At 43.6% G+C, this 22,221-nt stretch overlaps 1 protein-coding gene across 3 annotated transcripts in view; it reads left to right on the top strand.

Moving 5' to 3' along the window:
- The window catches only part of PCSK5 (proprotein convertase subtilisin/kexin type 5), a 449,406-nt gene that overhangs the window by 32,133 nt on the left and 395,052 nt on the right, over window positions 1-22,221 (top strand). For all 3 annotated transcript variants that reach the window (XM_032308751.1, XM_032308750.1, XM_032308749.1), the window contains exon 2: window positions 9,163-9,267. In XM_032308751.1, the coding sequence (XP_032164642.1) occupies window positions 9,163-9,267 (105 nt within the window). The remainder of the gene's footprint in view (window positions 1-9,162; window positions 9,268-22,221) is intronic.

The raw sequence follows: 22,221 nt of genomic DNA, 5'->3' as shown, positions 1-22,221 counted from the left end.
CTTCATGTAATTTTGTGGCATTCTACGGCCCAGTGCAATGATATCTAAGATGTGTGGGGCCAAGTAGTACTTGTGTAATGTGAAATTCCCTTTGAACTTACAAAGATATGTCTTAAAGGTACTTTCTCACATGGAGACACGAATGTAAGTCTCTTCTGCATACGCTCCCAAGTCGATAGAACTGTCCCTAGAAAACATCCGCTCTATGTACAGCTCTTAGGAATATAGTTTTCTGGGTCTCCCATCCAAGTACTAGCCAGGCCTGACCCTCCTTAGCTTCCGAGATCAGACGAGATTGGGCACGTTCAGGGTGGTATGGCTGTAGACTAGTTTTCTGGGTAATTGAGATCTCTGGGTACCTGTGGTTTTATGTATAATTTATTTATTTAAGATTTCAGTCATTGTAGAGAGAGCACACACGTGCAAGCGGGAGGGGCAGAGGAAAAAGGGAGAGAGACTCCCAAGCAGACTCCACGCTCAGCATGGAGGCCGACTCAGGGCTTGAGATCATGACCCGAGCAGAAACCAAGAATCAGATGCTTAACCGACTGTGCCACCCAGGCACCCCTGGTTACCTGTGGTTTTAAATTCATCCTTAGAAACCTTTTATTTCAAACATCTCTTAGAGTAGTTAAGAACATATGCTCTAGAGTTAGGTTACCTGGGATCCTCCTTTGCAAGCTGTGTGGGCCAAGGCAACCTCTTAAACTTTGTGAGCTTCTGCTTTCTTGCGTGTAACATGGCCATCATGATACTTATTTCCTGCTGTTGTGTGATGAGGACACCGTACAGTAATGCTGGCACTTAGTCTGTGCTCTGTAAATATTAGCAGTTCATCACGTATCTGCTTTTACTTGCCTTCTCATTTACTATTTAATGAATTCAACAGCCTTGTTATAAATACCACTTTCGTTGAGTGATTCCAAGAGGTCATTGACTATGAAGGGACAAGGGAGGGAACTAAGAAACATAAAAGTAGATTTTGGTGAGTAAGTGGTTGTTGGTGTTCGATTCTTGAATTTTGGACATGTTTACATATGGTGACTTTATTCATTCAATATTTAATAAGCACAAAGTGTCTGTTACATTATCTGTTAAAGTTATGTCTCAGGAAGGGTCATAAAGAAATGAGCAAGAAACTTTCCCAAAGGTTTAGAGACAGGCTCACTATTGTGTTAATTTCCCCCAGGGCAGAGGCCTTTCACTCATTCTGCACCTTTGTTGGGTAAGCCTGGCTCTGTTAAGAGTAGCAAAAACTAATCCATCTGTGAGTCAAATAAAAATCCGTGCCCTTAGGGAGCTAACATTCTAATGGGGAAAGACTAATAATAAATGGGATAAATAAAAAGAATATATAATATGTTCATGGTGAGAAGTGTTACAGGGAGAAATAAATCAGGGAAGGGAGTGTGGTATGCGGGAGGGCATGACGGCAGTTTTAAGTTGGGAGAGGGTCAATGAAAGCCTCCATGAGAAGGAGACATTTGACCGAAGATCTGAAAGCAGAGAGGGCGTGAGTCCTAGAAATTTTAAAGATTATTTTAGGCAGAGGAAAAGCAGGGACAGAGATCCTAAGGTTGGAGTGTTCTTGGTGACTTTGAGGCAGGCAGTCATGGCCAACCTCTCTTTGGTTCTTTTTTGAATGTTATAGAGTCTGGAACACAGAAGGGAAATGACTATAGTGGTTTTAATATTCTTAGGGAAGCACAGAAGATACATCACAGTCAGTATTTAAAACAAAGAGAAGCAATTTATCCAGGTGCTGTGTCTACAAGCGCAAATGGAATTCAGCAAGTTAAAGTTTCCGGCTTTTCCACTTGGGGCATGGGAAGAGGTTAGTCTGCAAGAACGGTGGCCTTAGTGACTTGGTTCTTCCCCATCCCACCCAAGGGGGTGGGACAAGGTGCAAGCTGGAAGGTAAATTCCAGCCCCAGGTAACTGGGTTCTTGAGTTTTCCAGTCTGTCAGTCTACAGAAGGACAGTAGAGGGGAATTTATAACTTTCCAAATCACCATTATTGATGTTTAATTTACATACCTCCGAATGCCGCCATTTTCGTAGAAGGCAGGGTGAGTGTTGAACAATGTCTGTACTCCATGGTGTGCTGATGAATACTGAAAAGTGACGGGTCAGGAGGGAAAGAAGCCGTTATTTGTAAACTTTGCCAATTTCTTTGAAAGGTTAATATTTCCGTCATTGTTGATTTCAAGTCATCAGGGTGATATCATTGGACAGGGTGTTGGGAAGATAAGAAATTGGATCTTGTAAGTCTACGATGAGCTGGTTCCAGTTCACGGAAGCACTCGTTACCCAGTAATTACCACTATAAGAAAGATACCGAATATTCCCAACATTCCAGATTTCTCCAGGTTTTCCCAGTCGATCCCTACTCCACACCCAGATGGTCACTCATCTGTCTTCTATCATCATAGATCCCCTGTCCTAGGATTTCACACCAGTGGGACTATACCATGTGCATTCTTCTGCGTCAGCATCATGTTTTGATTGTCATGTTGTCACGTTTATCAACAGTTTGTTCTTCTTTATTGCAGCTTGTTCCACTGTATGGATATACCACGATATATTTCTCCAACTACCTATTGATTGACATCTGCATTGTTTCCAGGGCAGGAGTGTTACTAAAAAAGCTGATGTAAACATATGTGTATGAGTTTTGTTTCAAAGCAGGGTTTCCTTTTTGGGGGGTAAATATGTAGAAATGAATTGTTTGGGTCATGAGGAGGATGTGTGTTTCATAAGAAATTACCAAACAATTTTCCAAAGAGGTTGAACCATTTTATACTCCTGCTGACAATGTGTGAGAGCGCCAGTGCTCTAGCATCTCGTCAGAGCTTGGCATTGTCTGTCCTTTAATCTGTAGCCATTCAGGTGCGTGTACATGCTTTTATGATTTTAATTTGCACTTAAGCATCTTTTTTACATGCTTATTGTCTGTATATCTCCCTTTGTGAAATATCTTTTCAAATTTTGCCCATTTAAAAATATTTCTGGAGTGGAGATAAATAGCTTTTCAAAAGGGAGTTCGGAATTTGGATAAATATATAAATGTAGGGCAGGAGGGAGAACAAGGCAGACAAGTTTTATGGAGGTGGCCACAGGGCCCTTGACCTTGCTGCTTCATAATTAGGGTGATCAAATTTGATGGGGACTGCTCAGTTTAAGTATTGAAAAGTTCTGTATGTCTCTGGAAATACTTCAGCCCTGGGAAAACCGACGTGGTTGGTCACCCTATAGAACTATGTGTGAAAGATTTGCCAGCTATATACCTGGAGTCATTAGACTAGAAGGGATTTTAGTCACAAGCATGGGTGAGACGGTTGGTGGTAAATGTATTCAGAAAGGCCACACAGCTCCTCATTGGGGTCAAAGCCATTGTAAGTCTTCTGGGTCCTAACTTGGCTCAGAATTCAATAGCTCCCTTGTGATGTAAGAATTCAGGTACACAGAGAAGGTTCCCTCTTGCTAGCAGAAAAGGAAAAACCCTCCCATAATTGTTTTCTGACAGTGATTGTTTTTGGAAATTAGAAACACAGTGGTCTCATTTATTTGGCTTAAGTTTTAATTTTCTTATCAAATGCCGTTGTTCCTGAAAGAACAGAGTCATTGAGTCTTAACCAGTCATTTACACTTTAGTATAAAATAATTCATTAAAAAAAAAAAACTTTTCTAAGAAGAGTTTGGTTTGCAAAAGGGTCGTGATAGGAAAACCCTGGGCGCAAGGGTGGGAAGCGGCCACTAAGGAAGAAAAGGCACAAACGCTTGACAGAATTGGGAACAAAAGATGAAATTTATCAGCTTACTGTTGTATAGAATCGTGTTGTGCTGATTGGCAGGGAAGAGTGTTTTGTGTGTGATTATAGAGAAAAGGAGCTTAAGAGGGTCAAGAGGGAAAGAATTATTCTCCTTCCTTTATGTGGAATTAAGGATAAGGTTCAGTTTAGGCCATTCTCCTATTGATTTTGTACTTCATATATGCTAATGGCTTCTGATTTATTTATAAACCCCCCCCATGTTAGTTACAAATTGCTTCTTGTTTTAGCCCTTGTTGGTATTAGGTAACATACAAACACAGTCATCTTTTGTTTTACATTACCCTGGAGGAGCTGGGTGGAATGTCAGGTTATAGATAATATTACTGCTTTGTTTTCATACACTGTCTTTCTTTTGAATAGCTCTCAACATGTTATGACATTTTTCTTCCTAATGTTTATTAAAAGCCCTCAGCGTGCTCAGTGCTGTTGAAAGAATATGAAAGACACAATTCTTACCAATAAGGGACATGCATGTTAATAGACAAGAGACATAAACACGCTTTTAAATATATATATATATTTAGATTAAAAAATGTGTATAACTCCACAAGGTGACAGATTATTTTGTTCGAATGACGTAGAATGATGGAGCTAACATGTGCTACCCTTAAGCTGTTGTCTTGCAGCAAAAAGGAAAAAAAAGACTTAGGCAAAGCATGTAGGAGAGTTCTTGGCATAGCATTGATGTTGATATGATATTATTATTCTGATTTACTTTAGAAACTATAATATTAAGTGATATTCAATGTTAACTATTACTGTTTCTTTTCAGAACAGAGGGAAGCCCCTAGAAATTTTAGACAGGAGTATGACCAGATTTGCATTTTCTGGCCTTTTTCTGGCTGTGGTGTAGAAAACAGATTTGAAAGAGGAGGTTGGTGCATATGGCTCTGGAGGGCTGGAAACAAGTGTGTTCATTTAACAGGTGGTCAGAACACAGTGAGTCACCCGGGTGCCTGGGCCTCACTGGTGCCCATAAGTGTTCATGACTCAAGGGGTACATAACTTGGAGGGTCTCTAAATTGTATGAGATTGTGTAAATGAGCAGCTACTTTTCCGGAAGTTTTGATCTCTCCAATTTTAGATTTAGTAGGGAGCCTTCTGCAGAATCCACTTAATCATTCTACTTTGGAAGGCATTCAATACAGACTATTAAATAGCCTGTAGAATCATTCGAGAAGACAAAGCTTTCAGAAGTGTCCCCCAATGCCACCTCACAGAATAGGCCTCCCCAAGAGTTGCTGCTTCATCCCCCACAAAAAACCGAGGCACGAGGAAGTTAATCTGTTGCCCCCATAGCTCTTCTGTGATCTCTTACCAATTTATCAACAAAACGGGATGTTGCAAAACAAATGCGCAGAAAGCTAGTTGCCGGCATTAAGACCTCTGCCAGCACAACCGCTGAACACATAAGGGCCCCCAAGAGCCCGCCCCAGGATGCTTTAGTCTGCCTTTGATTGGCAGAACCTTAATCACATCAGAGCCCTGGCTGCATAGAGTGGAGCCCTTTAGCTCTGCAGTGCAGAGAAGCTCACGAAGGTTGCCGGACCGAGCCCACCTGTGGGATACACCACAGCAGCGTAAGCTCATGTGCTAGCTAGCCATTCAGCAGGGGTTTACAACCCCCCCACCCACCCCCAGCCCGCCCCTTACCGTCCTAGCTGTGTAGGTGTGGGCATTGCCCGAGCTCCCACAACCTCGTTGATCAGAGTGGAGGTAACGATCGTTATCTTCTAGGGTTCCTGGGGGAATTCTGCTAAATACAATCACCTGCAGAAGAGCTGGGCGATGCCTGGCACACGGTAGGCCTTTAGTCAATGAGCCATCACTCAGGCATCGAGCACCGTTCCCTGACTCTGTAGAGGAAACAGGACCCCTGCAAGGTGGAGGTCAAGTAGAGCTTCCTGCTAGAGGGATCTCACGGCCTGGGGAAAGGTGGCCCTTGGACCCAGGCACACAGACGTTTGGGAAGTGGATTTGCCCCCCGGAAGAGTAGGTGCCACCTGTGGGTGCACGCGATTTCATTTCGTTGCTTTATCTTTCATTTTTAATTGGTTTTTTAAATTTAAGAAATAATACATACACATAAACAATGAAAAGAAAAGCTCTCTCTGTAGTTCATGTATTCCTGTGAATGTACATGTAGTACAGATTCTTTCTTTGTTCTCCCACGAAAACGCGGTCGTATTTTCTCCCTCCGTCCCTCTTTTTCTCTATTTCTCTCTCTCCTTCCTCCCTCCCCCATCCATCCTTCCTTCCTTCCTTTTTTCTTTCCTTCCTTCCTTTGAGATCAATTCTTTCAGCTCATATAGAGCCAAACGCCTACTGATTAAAGCTAGTTGTTTGAATTCTTTTGCTTTACAGAATTTCTCCAACATCCGTTCTTATACATAAGTGACTGTATCTGTATAATAAATTATTAGAAGTGGAAAAGCTGGGTCAAAGGTTGGGTACAGTCTATAATTTTACCGATATTACCGAATGGCTTTCAAAACAGTTGTCCCAAGGAGTGCTCTTTCCCAGTCCTACGTATGCTGCATTTGTGCCTATGTCCTCGCCAACAGTGTATCATCAGACTTTCTGACGTTGGCCAGTTAAGATGACGGAAGTCAAGAGGTGATACTAGGTAGGGCACACCAAGAGGAATTCTGACCGGGCACCTGGGTGGCTCAGTGGGTTAAGCCACTGCCTTCGGCTCAGGTCATGATCTCAGGGTCCTGGGATCGAGTCCCGCATCGGGCTCTCTGCTCAGCAGGGAGCCTGCTTCCTCCTCTCTCTCTGCCTACTTGTGATCTCTCTCTGTCAAATAAATAAATAAAATCTTTAAAAAAAAATAAAAAAGAGGAATTCTGACCAAGGGATAGAGGTAAGGGATTGCAGGACAAGAGGTGAGAGAAAGTAGGACTGAAACTTAAATTTAGAAGGGAAAGCGATAATCGGAAACTGCATACCCAGCAAGGCCTTGACCAGGCAGTGCACCTGTTACGCTGCTCAGTCCTTATAACCACGCTCACCCGTACACATTTTTATCCCTCATCTGACTCTGATACCCAGTCTCTGTCCACTGTGCCTGCTGTGTCCTTATTTTACAGGAACCAAAGCCCAACATAGTTCAGTGATGTATCCAACATCCCAAAGCATGTTAAGTCAGGATGAGGGTTCTGTTTTTCAGCTTCGTACATGCTGTGTAAGTCCAGGATTCCAGTCTTTCCCGAAGAGGCCACAAAGGATCAGAATTAAATCTTCAGGACGTATTTCATCCACATTTGAGTTTAATGGTTCAGTTGAATTCAACTATTTCCTGTCATCAAAGAGGTTCCATCGTAGTTGCATGGGCATGGTCTGAAACTCATGGACCATTTGCACACTGGTGATAGGTTCTGTATAAAGTTCTTCCCCAAAGATTTTATGTCCCTTTCCACAGAAACTACTGTGTTTACCCAAGGAGCGCTCTTGACAAAAGCTACATAAGATGAAAGCTCTAAGCTCCTTGGGATTTTAAGATTTTTGTATAAAGTATTACACAGCCCATTGTGAATTCTACCCTTAGTCCTCTGGAATCTTAAAATTGGCCTGTAAATCCCTCCTTGAAACCCTCTTGGACACTGAGGCTATCTGTGGACATCTGTGTCTTCTTCCTCATTGTTTGCTGCTGTTTCCGAGTTCCCGATCTTTTCTGTGTATATCTGGGCAGTTTCTACTTGAGTTAAAAATGTGTGACTTCAGACTGTCCTATCCAATGATAATTTGAGTCATTCATTTTTAGAGTATAAAGTCCCAGGTAGGGGGTGACTCTTCAATGGCACAGAAGCTGGGTCAGTCATCCTCACTGGAGAGATAGAATGATGCTCGAGAATCGATGGAAAGAAGGGAATTAAAAAAATAAACATGTTAGCTGGAAAAATGAAGCTGGGCCATTGAGGTTTTCTTTCCTTTTTTTTTTTTTTTTTTTAATTAAGAAAGCCAACTTTTGTATGGTCCCCATTGGAGACCATCCTGTTGATGGTCATTCTTTTAGGGCAGAGCCATGGTGTTCTGGAGAAATAGCCCATTTGATGTATTTGGGCAAAGCAAAGAAAGGGAAAAAAAAGTGTCATTGTCAAAGAGTAGAATTTGATGGAATTTGAGGGCTGCAGTGATCTTAGAAGTTAACCAGCCCAGGGGTGCCTGGGTGGCTCAGTGGTTTAAAGCCTCTGCATTCCGCTCAGGTTTTGATCCCAGGGTCCTGGAAGCGAGCCCTGCATCGGGCTCTCTGCTCAGCAGCGTGCCTGCTTCCCTTCCTCTCTCTCTGCCTGCCTCTCTGCCTACTTGTGATCTCTGTCAAATAAATAAATAAACTCTTTAAAAAAAAAAAAAGATGTTAACCAGCCCAACACCTGGTTTTATAGAATGGAAATGGAGGCATAGTAAGTACATGGGATTTAGCTAAGAAGCCACTTCTCAGCAGTGTCACCCCGAGCGAGAACCAGGCTCTTCTGTCTTCATTTGCTGTCTTGTTCCATTTCCATGTGACCCACATCTATAATCTGCTGAGAGAACCTGATTATCTGGGATTTTGTTTGTTTTCTGAAAGTGCCAGTGACTTATTTTCAAAGCTATCCTAAGCAGACTGAACTGTTTTCTACAAAAGGGAGGGGTACACAGGTGAGAAATTGAGTGTGTTGAAAGAAGTGGTTGTGATCGACTGGCTTGCACTGGCTTTCCCCGGGTGGCTTAGCTGGTAGCTCGGGTATGCGATCTCGTCTGGTTCCAGATACCGCCGCCCACTTTTACTTTGTAATAAATGCATAACTGCGATGTCATTATACTGCCGACTGAAGGCAGGAGACAGACTAAGTAGTGTTTCCTTTGTGAATGACCAACTGCTCAGGACTTCTTTCAAATTGATGATATAAATAATCTAACGAGGTCCTTCATTGTACATTTCTCGGAGCAAACAGAATGCAGCGTGTTTTTATAACCAGATCGCTATTTGATTTTTTTTTTCTCTTTCCCACATTTGGATATAAATGGATATAGAATTACTTAAAATGCTGCATATAAATTAAACATTAAAAGGGAGATACAGAGAGCTAAGCTGTCCCATTATAATCTTGAGTTCCGCAGTCACTGCCTCAAGGACACTCCATTTCATGTCACATGTCCTTCTTTGGAAAAGTGATCACCAAGGTTCAAGTAACATTTAAGCATAGAGGCAACTGCATAATTTATGGACCTTTTGGTTTTTTTTTGGTTTTGTTTTGTGTTCTTATTTTCATGCAACACAGGAACACAGAAGACTCTTTAATTCCGACTAACTCTCTTTGCGCTTCTCCTCCTGTCTTTGTAGATCGGGGCCCTGAAGGACTATTACCACTTCTACCATAGCAGGACGATTAAAAGGTCAGTTCTCTCGAGCAGAGGAACCCACAGTTTCATTTCAATGGAACCAAAGGTAAGAAGAACCAGCTGGCGGGGGTGGGGACCAAGAGGCAAAAGCTTCTGCATTTTTCATTGGTAATAGCACACCAGCAACTGATGACCAGCGCGAAGACTCACGTTTCGGGAGCCGTCCTATTATCCTTGGATCTAGTGTCTTGGCTTCCGCTTCAGACCAAAATAGATGAGGGCTTGATTTTCACCAAAATGCCATTATCGTCCCACTGGTATGACAGCCCAGGGGGATCATGAGCATGGGTTCTCATGGAGAAGGGAGGAGTGTGTGGGAGGGGAGATATCGATTGATTCGGATGTGCTGAAATAATAAGAGTACCACACCGTGTACTGATTTGCGTGTAGATCTGAGGTTCTAGCCGAACTCCATAGAGGGGTCCCTAACAGAACCCCTGGGTCAGGTGTCAGGTCACCCCGGATCCTTGCAATCTCAGCTGATGCTGGTAGAGCCATGCCTCTGGCAGCCCGAGGACTAGATCATGTCGGGGACGGGAGGGATACTGAGCACAGAAGGGATGGAAGCTGGCTCCTGAGCTCGAGGTAGGGCTCATCAGCTAACTTTCTTGCACGTTGTCTTTACTCCTTGTCCTTTGGGGTTATATAAACAACATCCCCTTGGGAGTCCCTAGAAGGAGATGTGATACGTCTGCCTTCTCCCACTTCTTTCTAGAGAGGCGGGGCAGCTTCAACCTGGAAGGTAGGAAGCGGAAGGGGGTTGTTAGGGACAAATCAACCAGTAGCTAGCAGCTAACGCTCAGGGCGAATTACACCCCTGTCCTTGTCAAGTTAGAGGAGGGCACTGACTCTGAGGGGGAGCTAGTTGGCCCCCCAGTTGTCGCAAGTAAAATGAAGAGCAAGGCAGCTGTATCAGCCCGCCCCAGTTCTTCTGTGGGCTCACTGGTGATTACTTATTCATTGGGAAAGGATTCTTCTCCCCACCCCCATTATGTTTTGGATTTGCCATATGAACTCATTTTCAAATAAATTGGTGAACAAGTCCCTACAAGTGAGCACAGCAATCTCACCTAGAGATACTACGAAAATTGTATTCCTCATTAAAGCAAAAAGTCCTTCTTTGCATTAATATGCAAATCAGGTTTGCCATTTGGAGTCCTGCCCTCTCTTATGTGCCACGGTTGGCCTTGTTTAATTTGTTTCTGGAATATTATCACATGGTGTTCATGATTGTGAACTTGGATCTCGGTGATTCGAGAAAGCACATTGCTTGTAGGTCCCAATTTTCTATAACCCAGTTTTGGGTTATAGGAACGTCCCTTAAGACTTACACTCCGGTGGCCTGAGGATTGTTCCCCACCCCCACCCCCCTTCATCTCTATTCAGACTTGAATGTCTCTGGAAAAGCAATCTGTTGGAATGTTCTTGAATTAGCTGAATTTTTGAAGCAAAGTCACGTTTTTCATCTGCTAAACAACTTTTCTCGAAGCTTTCTTGAACTTTGGTAATTAAAATGATTCCAATTTCATACCTCATGTGTGTAGTCAGTGTGAATTTGAGAAACCAAGTGCTAGTCGGTTTGGGAGGTAAGAACAGAATGTAATGAGGTATTGTGTTCGTAATGAAGTATTTACTGCTGACTAGGGAGCTGTTTCAGTCTTTAATGTCATCTTGGGGAATCTTGGTCTACTTGTCCTCCTCCTCCTCCCTTTCTTCTTCTTCTTCTTTTAGATTTTTATCTATTTTTTGGGGGGGTGCAGAGGCAGAGAATCTTCAAGCAGCCTCCTTGCTGAGCATGGAGCCCGACGCGGGGCTCGATCCCACAACCCGTGAGATCTCGACTTGAGCTGAAACCAGGAGTTGGACACTTAACTGACTGAGCCACTCAGCGGGCCCTCCCTGGTCTTCATTTCTGTTCATCTCGGTGCATCAGATAGCTTATGCGGGATCCCCCAGAGACCTTGGGCACTGGCGCACATCATACCCGGAATGTATGCCCTCCCTCCCCCAGTCCAGAGAGTAGGGCCGTTTCAGGACAACTCTAGGGCACATGCTCAGTTACCATTCCTCCTCAATAAAGAGAATACCCCTTGGGAGAACTATATCTTGCTCTTTATTCGGATGCCTCCTACCCCTCATTCCCACCTAGCCTTTTATACAAGAACGTCATAATCTACCAACTTTGCGGCTGGAGCACCCTAGTGGGGGCTGTCCCTGGTTTCTCTCAGATACTTCTTATGGCTCATTCACTCATTGACCATTTCTTGAGCTGTCAGTATATGGCAGGCCCTGTACTAGGCTCTGGGGCTCTGGAGACGTAGCGGTGCCCTGGGCGAGCTCGCCGCAGGCTTCCAAAGCGGCTGTCAGGGAAACCAACAACAATCCGGTGCTTCTCAGGTGTTGGGGGTAGGGGAGCAGATGGGATAGAGATGCACTATATTCCTCCTCCTTCTCCAGCTCTGTCCTTGGAAAGCTCAGACCCACTTGGGTCATTATTATTGTTTTTTAATCTTGAAAAACTTTTTACTTGGAGAAGTCATGGAAATATTGTGAGGAATCCCTATGTAAGCTTCCCACAGTCCCCAAATGTTAATGTTTGTGTTTTACATGTTACCATACTTATTTGATCATATTCTCTCTCTCCTCTCTAGACACACACCCACACCCACGCACATGTACATGTGTGTGTACAAATATATGTACATAAGTTTTTTTTTTTTCTGAAAATTTGGGAGCAAGTTACACACATGATGCCCCTATGACTTTATGGATTTCACTGTGTATTTACTCAAACCAAGAACATTCTGTTATTATAAGCACAAGTACAGACAGTTAACATTCTGTAAAAATCTGGATATTAACAATGATTTAATATTATTATCCAGTCTACAGATTTCATTCAAGTTTTGCCAGGTGTCTCTTTTCTGGGCCAAGAACACATTTAGCCGTCAATTTGTCTGATGTCCCCTTTGTAGACTGTGTCATACTTCTTCTCCTTTTCTTTTCTTTCTTTTTTTTTCCTTTCAGCAACTAACACTTTTTTACTTTTAAAGATTATTTGAGAGAGAGAGAGAGAGAGCATGCACACATGCAAGTGGGGGGAAGGGCAGAGGGAGAGAATCTCAAGGATACTCCCGGCTGAGTGTGGGCCCATCACATGGCTCGATCCTGGGACCCTGAGATCATGACCTGAGCCGAAATCAAAAGTCAGATGCTTAACCGACTGAGCCACCCAGGTGCTCAAACAGCTAGCAGTCTCTCTGAAGGTTACAGGCCTGGTATTTTGTGGATTATCTAATGCCGTGTTTAATTCAGGTTTAGCAAGACCACCAGAGGAGTGCTGGGTTCTAAGCACATCAGATCAGGAAGTGCGTGATGCCAACTTGGTTCGTTACTCGTGATTTTAACTTTGGTCCCTTCGTGGTGACACATGTAGCGTCTGCCAGTCTTCTCTACATTAAAATGACTGGTTTCCCCTTTCTATGAGTAAGTGTTTGATGGGGAGATACTTTGAGACCACGTGAATGTGTGTGGGCTGACTTTGTATGTTTCACTCCCGGCAGATCCCATTGGGGGTGTAAAGCTAGTGTCTGTGTGACTTGCTTTCTTAGGAAGGTCTTCTTTTCTCGATTGTTGGGTGGGTGTATGGTGGATGGTTGTTGTGCCAGAGTGGAGACGCGTGTGTGATTTGGGTGGTGGGACCGTGTGGAGTGGCTTGGTGGCAAACATCGGTGGTACGGCGAGTTATTTTTGATTGTCATTTTCTTAAGAAGGGGCATACCAGTGAATTGCAGGGAATACACACGCTAAACGGATCCTAGCTTTTACTTGCTGTAGTAAATTGCACGTTTGTTTGGTTTTTGCCTCTGCTTTTGTTTTTATTTAGAGGGTTCTAAAGAAGGAAATGCAGAAGTGGCCAGAAGGGTTGTAAGACCAACCCTTCTGGTGCTAAGAAAATTCTGTGGTCAGTGGGGGCACATGAGCCTGGAGATCAAGAATAGCCTGGTTTCCATATGTTAACATTATGTTATGATTAGCTTTTTAAATGACAGAGATGCACAGACTTCTAAGACAGCACCACTACTACAGTAATAACAGTTTTGCAGAAAATGTTGGTGCCGTGTTACAGCAACTCGACCAGTGAGTCTACAGTATTCGTATCCATACCTTTCTTTTTAACTGGCCAGCTTTTTTCTCCAAGAGACCCAAGCTGTATCTTAGAAACAATGGTTTTGAGTTCATAGTCTCAGAAGCCTCTCATTAATTTAGAAATCTTTGCCAGCCCTATGGGATTTGGTCAAAGAGGCTGTCATCTGTGAATGGAAGTTCTTTTTTTTTTTTTTTTTTTTTTTTTTAAGATTTAGTTATTTATTTAAGAGAGAGAGGGAGAGTGCACATGTGAGCAGGGGGAGGGGGTGGCGGAAGAAGAGAATTTCAGGCTGACCCCCCACTGAGTGTAGAGCCAGATTTGGAGCTTCATCTCATGGCCTGAGATCACGACCTGAGCCGAAATCAAGATTTGGACACTTGACTGACTGAGCCCCCCAGACGTCCCAGAATGGAAATTTTTTATAGCTTTTGTGTTGTTCTTGCAGACATGGGCACGGAGCGGAGGTGAGATTTTTCATTCTCCTCCTCCTCCTTACCCAGAGTAGAAAAACCAGAATTCAAATTTTCCTATTAGAGTAAGCATTTAAAATTTTTAAAAAGGTAAAAAAAAAAAAAAAAAAAAAAAAAAAAAGCAGAAGCCAAACAGTAACAACAACAACAACAAAAACCCATGCCACTAAGTTCGGTCCTCATGTCCTGTCCATGTGTAATTTACAAGTATAGCTCCCTTTGCCCATTGGATTTGATCCTGAAGGTTCTGTCCTTTCAGTCTTATAATTTTTTCCAGCCCTTTATCTGAGTTCAGGTCTGTTGACTGGTCAGTTTTTGTCCAAATCCAGGTCAGAATCACCCTCTGCTATGGAGTAAGGAATATCCACCTCTCCTGTCTAGTTTTTCCCTGAAGCTCATATTTGTTCAACTGCCCCATTGCATGGCTGTATTACTATGTATGTTATTGTGGAAAGACTATTCCTATGATACTATTTACTGCAGAATTGTAGGATCTTTAGATTGAGACTTCTCTCTTTCCTAGCCAGTGTGGGCGTCCCTTCCAGTATGCTGCGAAGAAGGATTTTGTTCAGATCTGTTAAGCATGCCCAGTGACGGGCTTCAGTACTGGACAAAGCAAACACCGCTATAATTGAAGAGATTTAACTTGGTGAATTCTAATCGGCTTGCCTGTAACATCTACCCGTTGGATCTTTTTTTTTGCCTTCTGGACGTATATATAACAGTTCAGTAAATATCAAAAGCCCTTTGCTGCTTCTCCAGGAGCAGCAATTGCGCCCCTGTAAATGTGGCCCAGAGTTAAGTGCAAACCTTTAGCTCACAGAGCAAGCGCCCAATTCATGACTTTCATCCATAAGCCATTTCGTCTGAGAGAACTTTCCGGCAAAGTGTTCAGACATTATATAGCGACAAAAAAAAAGGGGTCTGAGGAAGGAGTGCTTGGATGTAGTTAGCAAGATTAGAGGGAAATCAGCCCTGGACAAGAAGACTGGGAAGCTGAGTTTCCTCACTAACCCAGGCTGGTACCTCTGGTGCCCAGGACTTGGTTTTCCGATGATTGACATTTTCCTCCTGTTGCCTCAAGAGTGAAAGACCTGCGGTGCCATGATGGAGGAAGGGTCCAGAAGGACCTCCCTCCGCCTGGCTGCCATGTTCCTGAGGCGCTGCACAAATCCACTTCTCAGTCAAACCCCATCTCCCCCATGGACTCACTTTGTAATTTTGGAATATTCTAGCTCCACTTCTGATTGATCTTTAATTGATCCACGGAGACCACAGCATCTGCCTTCCCTCCTGCTCTTAGCTTGGAGCCAACCCAGTTAGAAGTCATTCACATGCACCCGATCTCCTAGCGGAGCCCCGGAAGGAAAGAAACCTCATTTACTGAGAAATAGATGCTCAGAAGTGTCTGACCTCTGCCTTGCCTGGCTCCAGGCGTGAATCGCAGCCACACCTTTTTACCGAGAAGATTCCATCGGGCCTGACGCAGCTGTGGGATCTGCCTTCACCTGAGTTCAGGTGCTTCCTGTTGGGGCCACGCTCCACTTCCTCCCGCCCTGCCTGCCCTCATTCCAGCGGCTTCTCCTGCGAGCTGTTTTCTTTGGCCGGTTAATTTTCCACTCTTTGCTTTTAAATGTGATAATAACTTAATGGTTGGACTTTCTTTTGTGAAGTGCGGTTTTATCATCTCACGTTCCTGGGTGGGTGCTCGCCCAGCCGTGTGGGACGACCCCTGGCGTGTGGAGGTGGAATGACAGCAGTGGTGTTGTCTCAGGCAGGCACCCGAGTCCTCGTGTTCTCCGCATATGTCATAACCGTGATCATTGCACGTATGCCCCTCGGGATCTCGCCGGTGAATGACAGTCACCAAGTATCCTGAGAATGGATTCTTCCAGAAGCAGCAGAAGCAGCGTGAGCTCACATCCAACAATGCCCGGGGAGGACACGGACATGGCAGTCAAGGGGGCACAACTGGGGACTGTCTTGTTCCAAACTATCTTCTCTTCGCCACCTTTCCAGCTGTGTCATGTAACCATTATAGCGAAGTCCCATCTGGTTTTTGGTAGCATTTCTTTATCTTTGAAAACCCTACTAGGATGCATATATATTTTTGGCAGAAGCATTCCAGTTCGCAATCTTTGGCACATTCGTGATGATGAGATGGCCAGGAATTTGAGGAAGACAGAAGGGGGTATGCGGGTGCAGAGTTGACTGAGTTCCCCACTGGCCTTCCTTTCCTGTCTTGTTTCCACGTCTTCCAGAGGCCTGGATGGTCAGAAAACCAGAGAGTCAGAATGTATGCTGCTGGGTCATCTGATGCGAAAGTTTCGGTCATGACCCAAATCCCTTATAGGCAGGAGTGAATTAAAAAAATAAATAAATAAAATTCTCAGCTACTTTGGAAATGTTGCCAAATCTTTATTAGAGAGTGCTTGGCAGGACTTCGTTTTCAAAGGTTATAAACTCGCATGCCTACGGTGGGAGTGCAGATCATAAGAATGAGTGAGATGGGCCAGATAGAAAATAATGGGGCAAACAGCAAAGCAGAGAACCCTTGCTGTGGGGGGAGGGAGCAGGTGCCTCTCTGCTAGGGCCGCTAGTCACTTGGGCAGGCTGGTTTGGTTCTGCCCCTTCCAAAGAACTGGCCAGTCTTGATGGCGGCGTCACATTTCCCGATTTTAAAGGTTGACAGATAATTGGAAAGTTTGAAATTATTTGTGTGGGCCAAAGACAACGTGGCCAAGAGGCATCCCAACTTGTGACCCCTTGAATAGGCTGTGTTGGGAGAAAGGGAGGAAGGCATGGAAGATTCCAGCACTTTTGTAACTTTGCCTGGGTCTTACCCTCACCTGAACACCAGCATTTGTTCTGTTGGTCATGCTCCCCTGAGTGGCTCACATGTGATTTTTCTTGGTGTCTTCCTCACCAAGTTGAAATATGAGGATCTTTTGGGCATAAGGTCACTCAAGTTCTGTAGCAAAGGGTCCTACCACCGAGGACGGGGCGGAGGGCTCGTTCTAGCTTCGCCTGAGCTTTGCCCCCTTTTCCACTGACACCTGTAACATGCTGGGAGAAACAGTCTTTACAGGGAATAAAGGTTGCGGAAACAGGGTAAGTCGAAGAAAAGAACAAATGAAAGTGATGGCCGTGGGAAAATAGTAAGAGAGATTTGACAGAGCAGAGGAGGGTCGCTACGGATTTTGCGTAAGTCACGTCAGCCGCTTGAAGGAAGGGTACCATATATAAAATCTTTATTATTTTCTTAGATGAGATAGTATTTCCAGATGTCCGAATCTAAAGAAGTAGATGCTGGGTCTAGAACATGGGAGGTGATGACAACATTCTGAATTTCTAAGATTGGACGGTCTTACCTTTGTTCTGGTTGCTTCGTTAATAGGATACCAGAGTCTGGGTGGCTTAGAAACAGCAGAAATGTATTTCTTTTAGCCTTGGAGCTGGCAAGTCCAAGATTGAGGTGCCGGTCAACTGGGTGTCTGGTGAGAACTCACTTCCTGGTTCACAGAGAACCGTCCTCTGGTTGTGTCCTTACCCGGCAGCAGGGTCAGGAGAGCTTTCTGGGCTCTCCTTTATAAGGGCGCTCGTCCTATCCCTGTGAGCTCCAGCCTGTGACCTGTTCACCTCCCAAAGGCCCCACCTCCTAATACCAACACATCGGATATTAGGGGTTTCAACGTTTGAAGTTTGGGGGTCGCAAACAGGTTTTCAGAAGGGAATTTTGGAGCCACAGGACATGCAAACCTAAGGAGTAAGTGAAAACAGTAAACAAGAAACAAAACCGAGCAGCAACAACACAACCCAGAGCCATTTTAATTACCTGGCTTAGAAGGGAAATCATACTGGTCCATGTATTTATTTTAATGAATGCAAGAGTGAGTAAGAAATCTAATTAGAAGATCAGCATTGAAAAGACCTGATTTGTTAAAAAGTGCTTGTAAATTTTGTTTCTGTGCTCAGTTCTGCCAAATGCCAATCAATTCTCGCAACACTGAAGGAGGCAATACGGTGCAACAGAAAGACTCTTTGAGTTTTTGGTTCCAGCTCTGATCTCTGTAGGGTCATCCCTTAGCTGTCTGATTCTCCCCCACATTAGAACATCCATCATTGTCCCTGAATGCACACAAACAGAACACATGAGAAGTATAGTGTCCAACACAGTATAATGAATTATACAGCACAAGGAGAGATCAAAGGTATGGGTTAAATCCTTGTAACAAAGTAGTAAGTAGCCAATAAAGTGATGTTCTAAGTCTGTATGTACTGATAAGGAAAGTTCTTCAAAATGAGCCATATAAAAAGAACATCTAAGAGGTGTTCTCATTTATGTTTTAGGTTCAAAGGACAAAAAAAGGACCTGTGTGTATGTGGGTATAATTCCATGCAAGGTAGTTTTGGAAATGACTGAAAATGACTCTTAATATTTACCTTCCACACTGTATGCTTTTTTTTTTTAAGCTTGTGTTTAATATTTTTTTGACAGAGATCACAAGTAGGCAGAGAGGCAGACAGAAAGAGAGGAAGGGAAGCAGGACCCTGGGATCATGACCTGAGCTGAAGGCAGAGGTTTTAACCCACTGAGCCACCCAGGTGCCCCACTGTATGCTTTTTTTAAAAAAAACTATAGTGTATCTGCTTTTGTTGACATCCACAGTGCTTTGATATCTCAAATCCCATGGGTGTATCTCTAGCCTCATCTGATTCTACCTTTCCTTTGACATGGTCAGGCATTTGCTCCTTCTTGAAAAAAAGGACTCAGTTTCTTGAGGCTACCTTCTTTCAGTTTTTTTCTTGCCTCTCCTGCACCTTTCATCTTTGTCATCGATGGCATCCCTTCCACCTCACCTACCAATTTTGGAGAGCTCAGGACTCACTTTTATGCTGGTGTCTTTGCTTCAAATTTATATCTCCTTCTCTCCTCCACCTGACAACCCAAATTAAGTGTCTAGTAAGCATCTAAAACATAGTATTACACAGACGATACTTTTCATTCCTACACATCACCTTAACCCTCAGCCCTTTTCTTTCCAGCGAATGGCGATTTATCCAGTTGCTCAAGCAAAAACAGAGCGGTCTGCAAATCTGTGGACTTTCCTCTCCTGCACCACCACGGGTCTGGTCAGTCCTACTGTGATCTTTGATCTGGACCACAGCAAAGGGCTCCATTTCCACTCTTGCTCTTCTCCGCAGTCCTAGTCCACCGAGAGTATGCCTTTTAAGATACACAAAGATCAAATATTTCAATGACTTGCTATTGACTTGAGATTAAAATCTAGTTTTTTTGTAATGATCTTCAAAGGCCATCCTGATCTGGGCTCTTCCTACCTCTTCCTACCTCCCTGAACTAGTTTTTTTTTTTTTTTTTTAATATTTTATTTATTTATTTGACAGAGATCACAAGTAGGCAGAGAGGCAGGCAGAGAGAGAGGAGGAAGCAGGCTCTCCGCAGAGCAAAGAGCCCGATGCGGGGCTCGATCCCAGGACCCTGGGATCGACCTGAGCCGAAGGCAGAGGACTGACCCACTGAGCCACCCAGGTGCCCCCCTGAGCTAGTTTTTGAAATGCCTCCCTTTTGCTTATTACGCTTAAGTATCTTGGCCTCTCTACCTCTCAAAACACTGAACTCTTTCTCTTTTTCCTTCTGCCTGGAATGCATTTCCTTTGGGCTTTTCCTGATGGTTATCTTCTCACCTTTTACACAGCAAAGCAAAGGTCACCTCCCTTGAAGAACCTTCCCCAGTCCCCCTTCCTAAAGTAGACCTTCAATCTCATCCAACCACCAACTGTCTAGTTATGTCTTAACATGTCTTGACATGTGGCTTTCTTCTTTGTTACCTACCAGAATGCAAAGCCATAGCTTCTTTATTTGGTTGTTGTTGGTTTTCCCCTTCCAGGATATAAACTCAGTGGAGGCTGGAGCCCCAGATATCTTGTTAATTGTGGCAATTTCTTGACAGTATAGTATCTGGCTCATGAAAGATGATCAGTAGAAGAATGAATGGATGGATTATATTTGAATATTAATTTTTATGACAGATCAATGATGGAGACAATAATAAAGCTATAATCTGTGGTTTTTCTCTTAATTTTGCTAGAACCTAAATCCTCTTATGCTGGCATGCACAGTACTGACTCATTTTGCTGCAGACCTGGGAGCAACCAATTGGACAGGCTATCTGTTATCAGAGCCATTGGCCAGGCTTGTGATATTTGGATTCTGGTCTCAGCTTTCCTGCTAGCTCAGAGTTGCTATTAGCATGTCACTCCTCATTGAGCTTATCTCACTTATAAAATCACGAAGCAGATGAGCTACTTTCTAATGTTCATTCCGATCCATTAATTACCATCTTGAACCAATGTCACTTATGATTTTACTGCTGGTCCTCAGTGCCCACCATGTGCCCTTCTCATATTCTCTTTCTAGTGTCTTTCCAAACTTTCTCCCTCTCCATTTCTCCCCAGGATTTAGAATATTTCTTAGCACATCTAGCTCTCTTCCAAGACACTGTTTTACGTGGAAGAGCTGATTGTGCAGTGAGACTTGAGATGAACCTTGAGGTTAGACGTAAGGCAACACACATGATAAATGAGGAACAAATAACGCTGCTTCTTTGTGGTCGTCGCACACGTGGGTCACTGATACAAGAGTCTGATAACGGGAATGGTCGGGATCATTGCTGATGTGCATGGATTTCAGAAGAAGGCCATATCGAACAGCAAAACGTGGTACTTCATACAAGTTCTTCTAAAGGAAAATGGGATACCTTCTGGAATGACAACACCATAGAACAAATCTTTAAAAGCCCAGCCGCACAAATGAGAAATGAGCAGTATCTTCGGAGGGTGGTGGTAGGGGTATGGGTAGGAGGTGGAAAATAGTAGAGGCCCAAAATGAGATCAGATTGAGTCAAGGGTGGGCCCAGTTAATGAAAATTGTTGGTGGATATGTAGATTCTTTTTTTAATACACTGGCAAAGCTAAGTAAGCATTTTCATATCTGAGCTGTCAGGCCCAAGCTGCCATTCCAGGAAAAAAAAAAAAAAATGAACGAAACACTTAAAAGAAAAAAAAATGAACAAAACAAAAAACAAGTGTAGAAGACCAGCAAAGCTAGTAGCTGAGTAACAAGACTGTGTCCTTAGTATGGACTTGCTCGGCCCCAGCTCAAGGGCAGCCTTTGCTCTAGGTGGAATGTTTCAATAACTTGTCTTAAGATGAAGACATGCTTGGGGCGCCTGGGGGGTTCAGTCTTTTCAGCGCCTGCCTGCAGCTCAGGTCATGATCTCAGCGTCCTGGAATCGAACCCCTCCATCAAGCTCCTTGCTCAGTGGGAAACCTGCTTCTCTCTCCCCTTCTGCCTCTGCCTCCCTGTGCTTTTGTTATCTCTCTCTCTCACACACACACACAAATAAATATGAAATCTTAAAAGAAAAAAAAAAGATATAGACATGCTTTTCAGATTTACCTTTGAACCAGTGGGAAACCCCTTTTCAACCCATCTGTGCACAGAGAGAAAATGACACAGTTGCTTTCTTGAAAGATCGGGGAAAAAATGTGGTGGTTCCTTAACACAGGGAAACCTGAAGTCCCCCGGGAATGAGGTAGCATGAGAGAGAGATCAGACATCACCCATTCATTTGCTTTCCCCATAGATGGTTTTAAGAGCTTATTGTGTACAAGGTGCTGGGCCAGACATCAGAGATAAAACAGAAAAAGCAGAGATAGTTCTTGCCCTCGGGGAGCTTACCATCTAGTAAACCTGGAGCCCAGGTCTGAGGCCAAAAACCTAGTTTTCAGCCTCAGTTTTGATCTCCATATGCTGGCAACTGTGGAAAGCTGAGACTTTTGACAGCATCATTTAACATATTTTAAAAGCTTTTCACTAACTCGTATCAAGTTTATATTTACACCTCGGGCTGCCAGCATTAAAAGAACACATTTTAACATGAGCGTGACCCAGATACTGCATGGGCCATATCTATGCTAAAATAAATTATTTGTTGTGTCCTTGAAACTCAAATTTAACTGAGTATTTAGTTAATCCAGCAAGCCTAGTTTATACCTAAATAATCTTGAGATTACATTTAGGAAAAAACCTAGTGGTTCTGAGACACGTACACATAGTGAGGCACAGCTGAGATTGGCAGAGACTGACCAAAATCCCAGTATACCTTTCCCTTGTAGCTAAAAGTGGAGCGTTCCAAGGAAAAAAATGGCATAAAGCGAAGGACCAGTGAGCATTCATTTATATGGGGGGAAAAAAAAAACACTGAGCATTTCCAGACCCCAAAAGTAACCCTTCATACACTTTTCTGATGCTTTAGGCAATGTCTTGCTAATAGATGCGCAGTGTAAATGGAGATAC

Source organism: Mustela erminea, chromosome 12 (assembly GCF_009829155.1).
Source record: "Mustela erminea isolate mMusErm1 chromosome 12, mMusErm1.Pri, whole genome shotgun sequence".
NCBI lineage: Eukaryota > Metazoa > Chordata > Mammalia > Carnivora > Mustelidae > Mustela > Mustela erminea.
The sequence above is the reverse complement of the archived record's forward strand: the minus strand, read 5'-3'. Positions and strand labels throughout refer to the sequence as shown.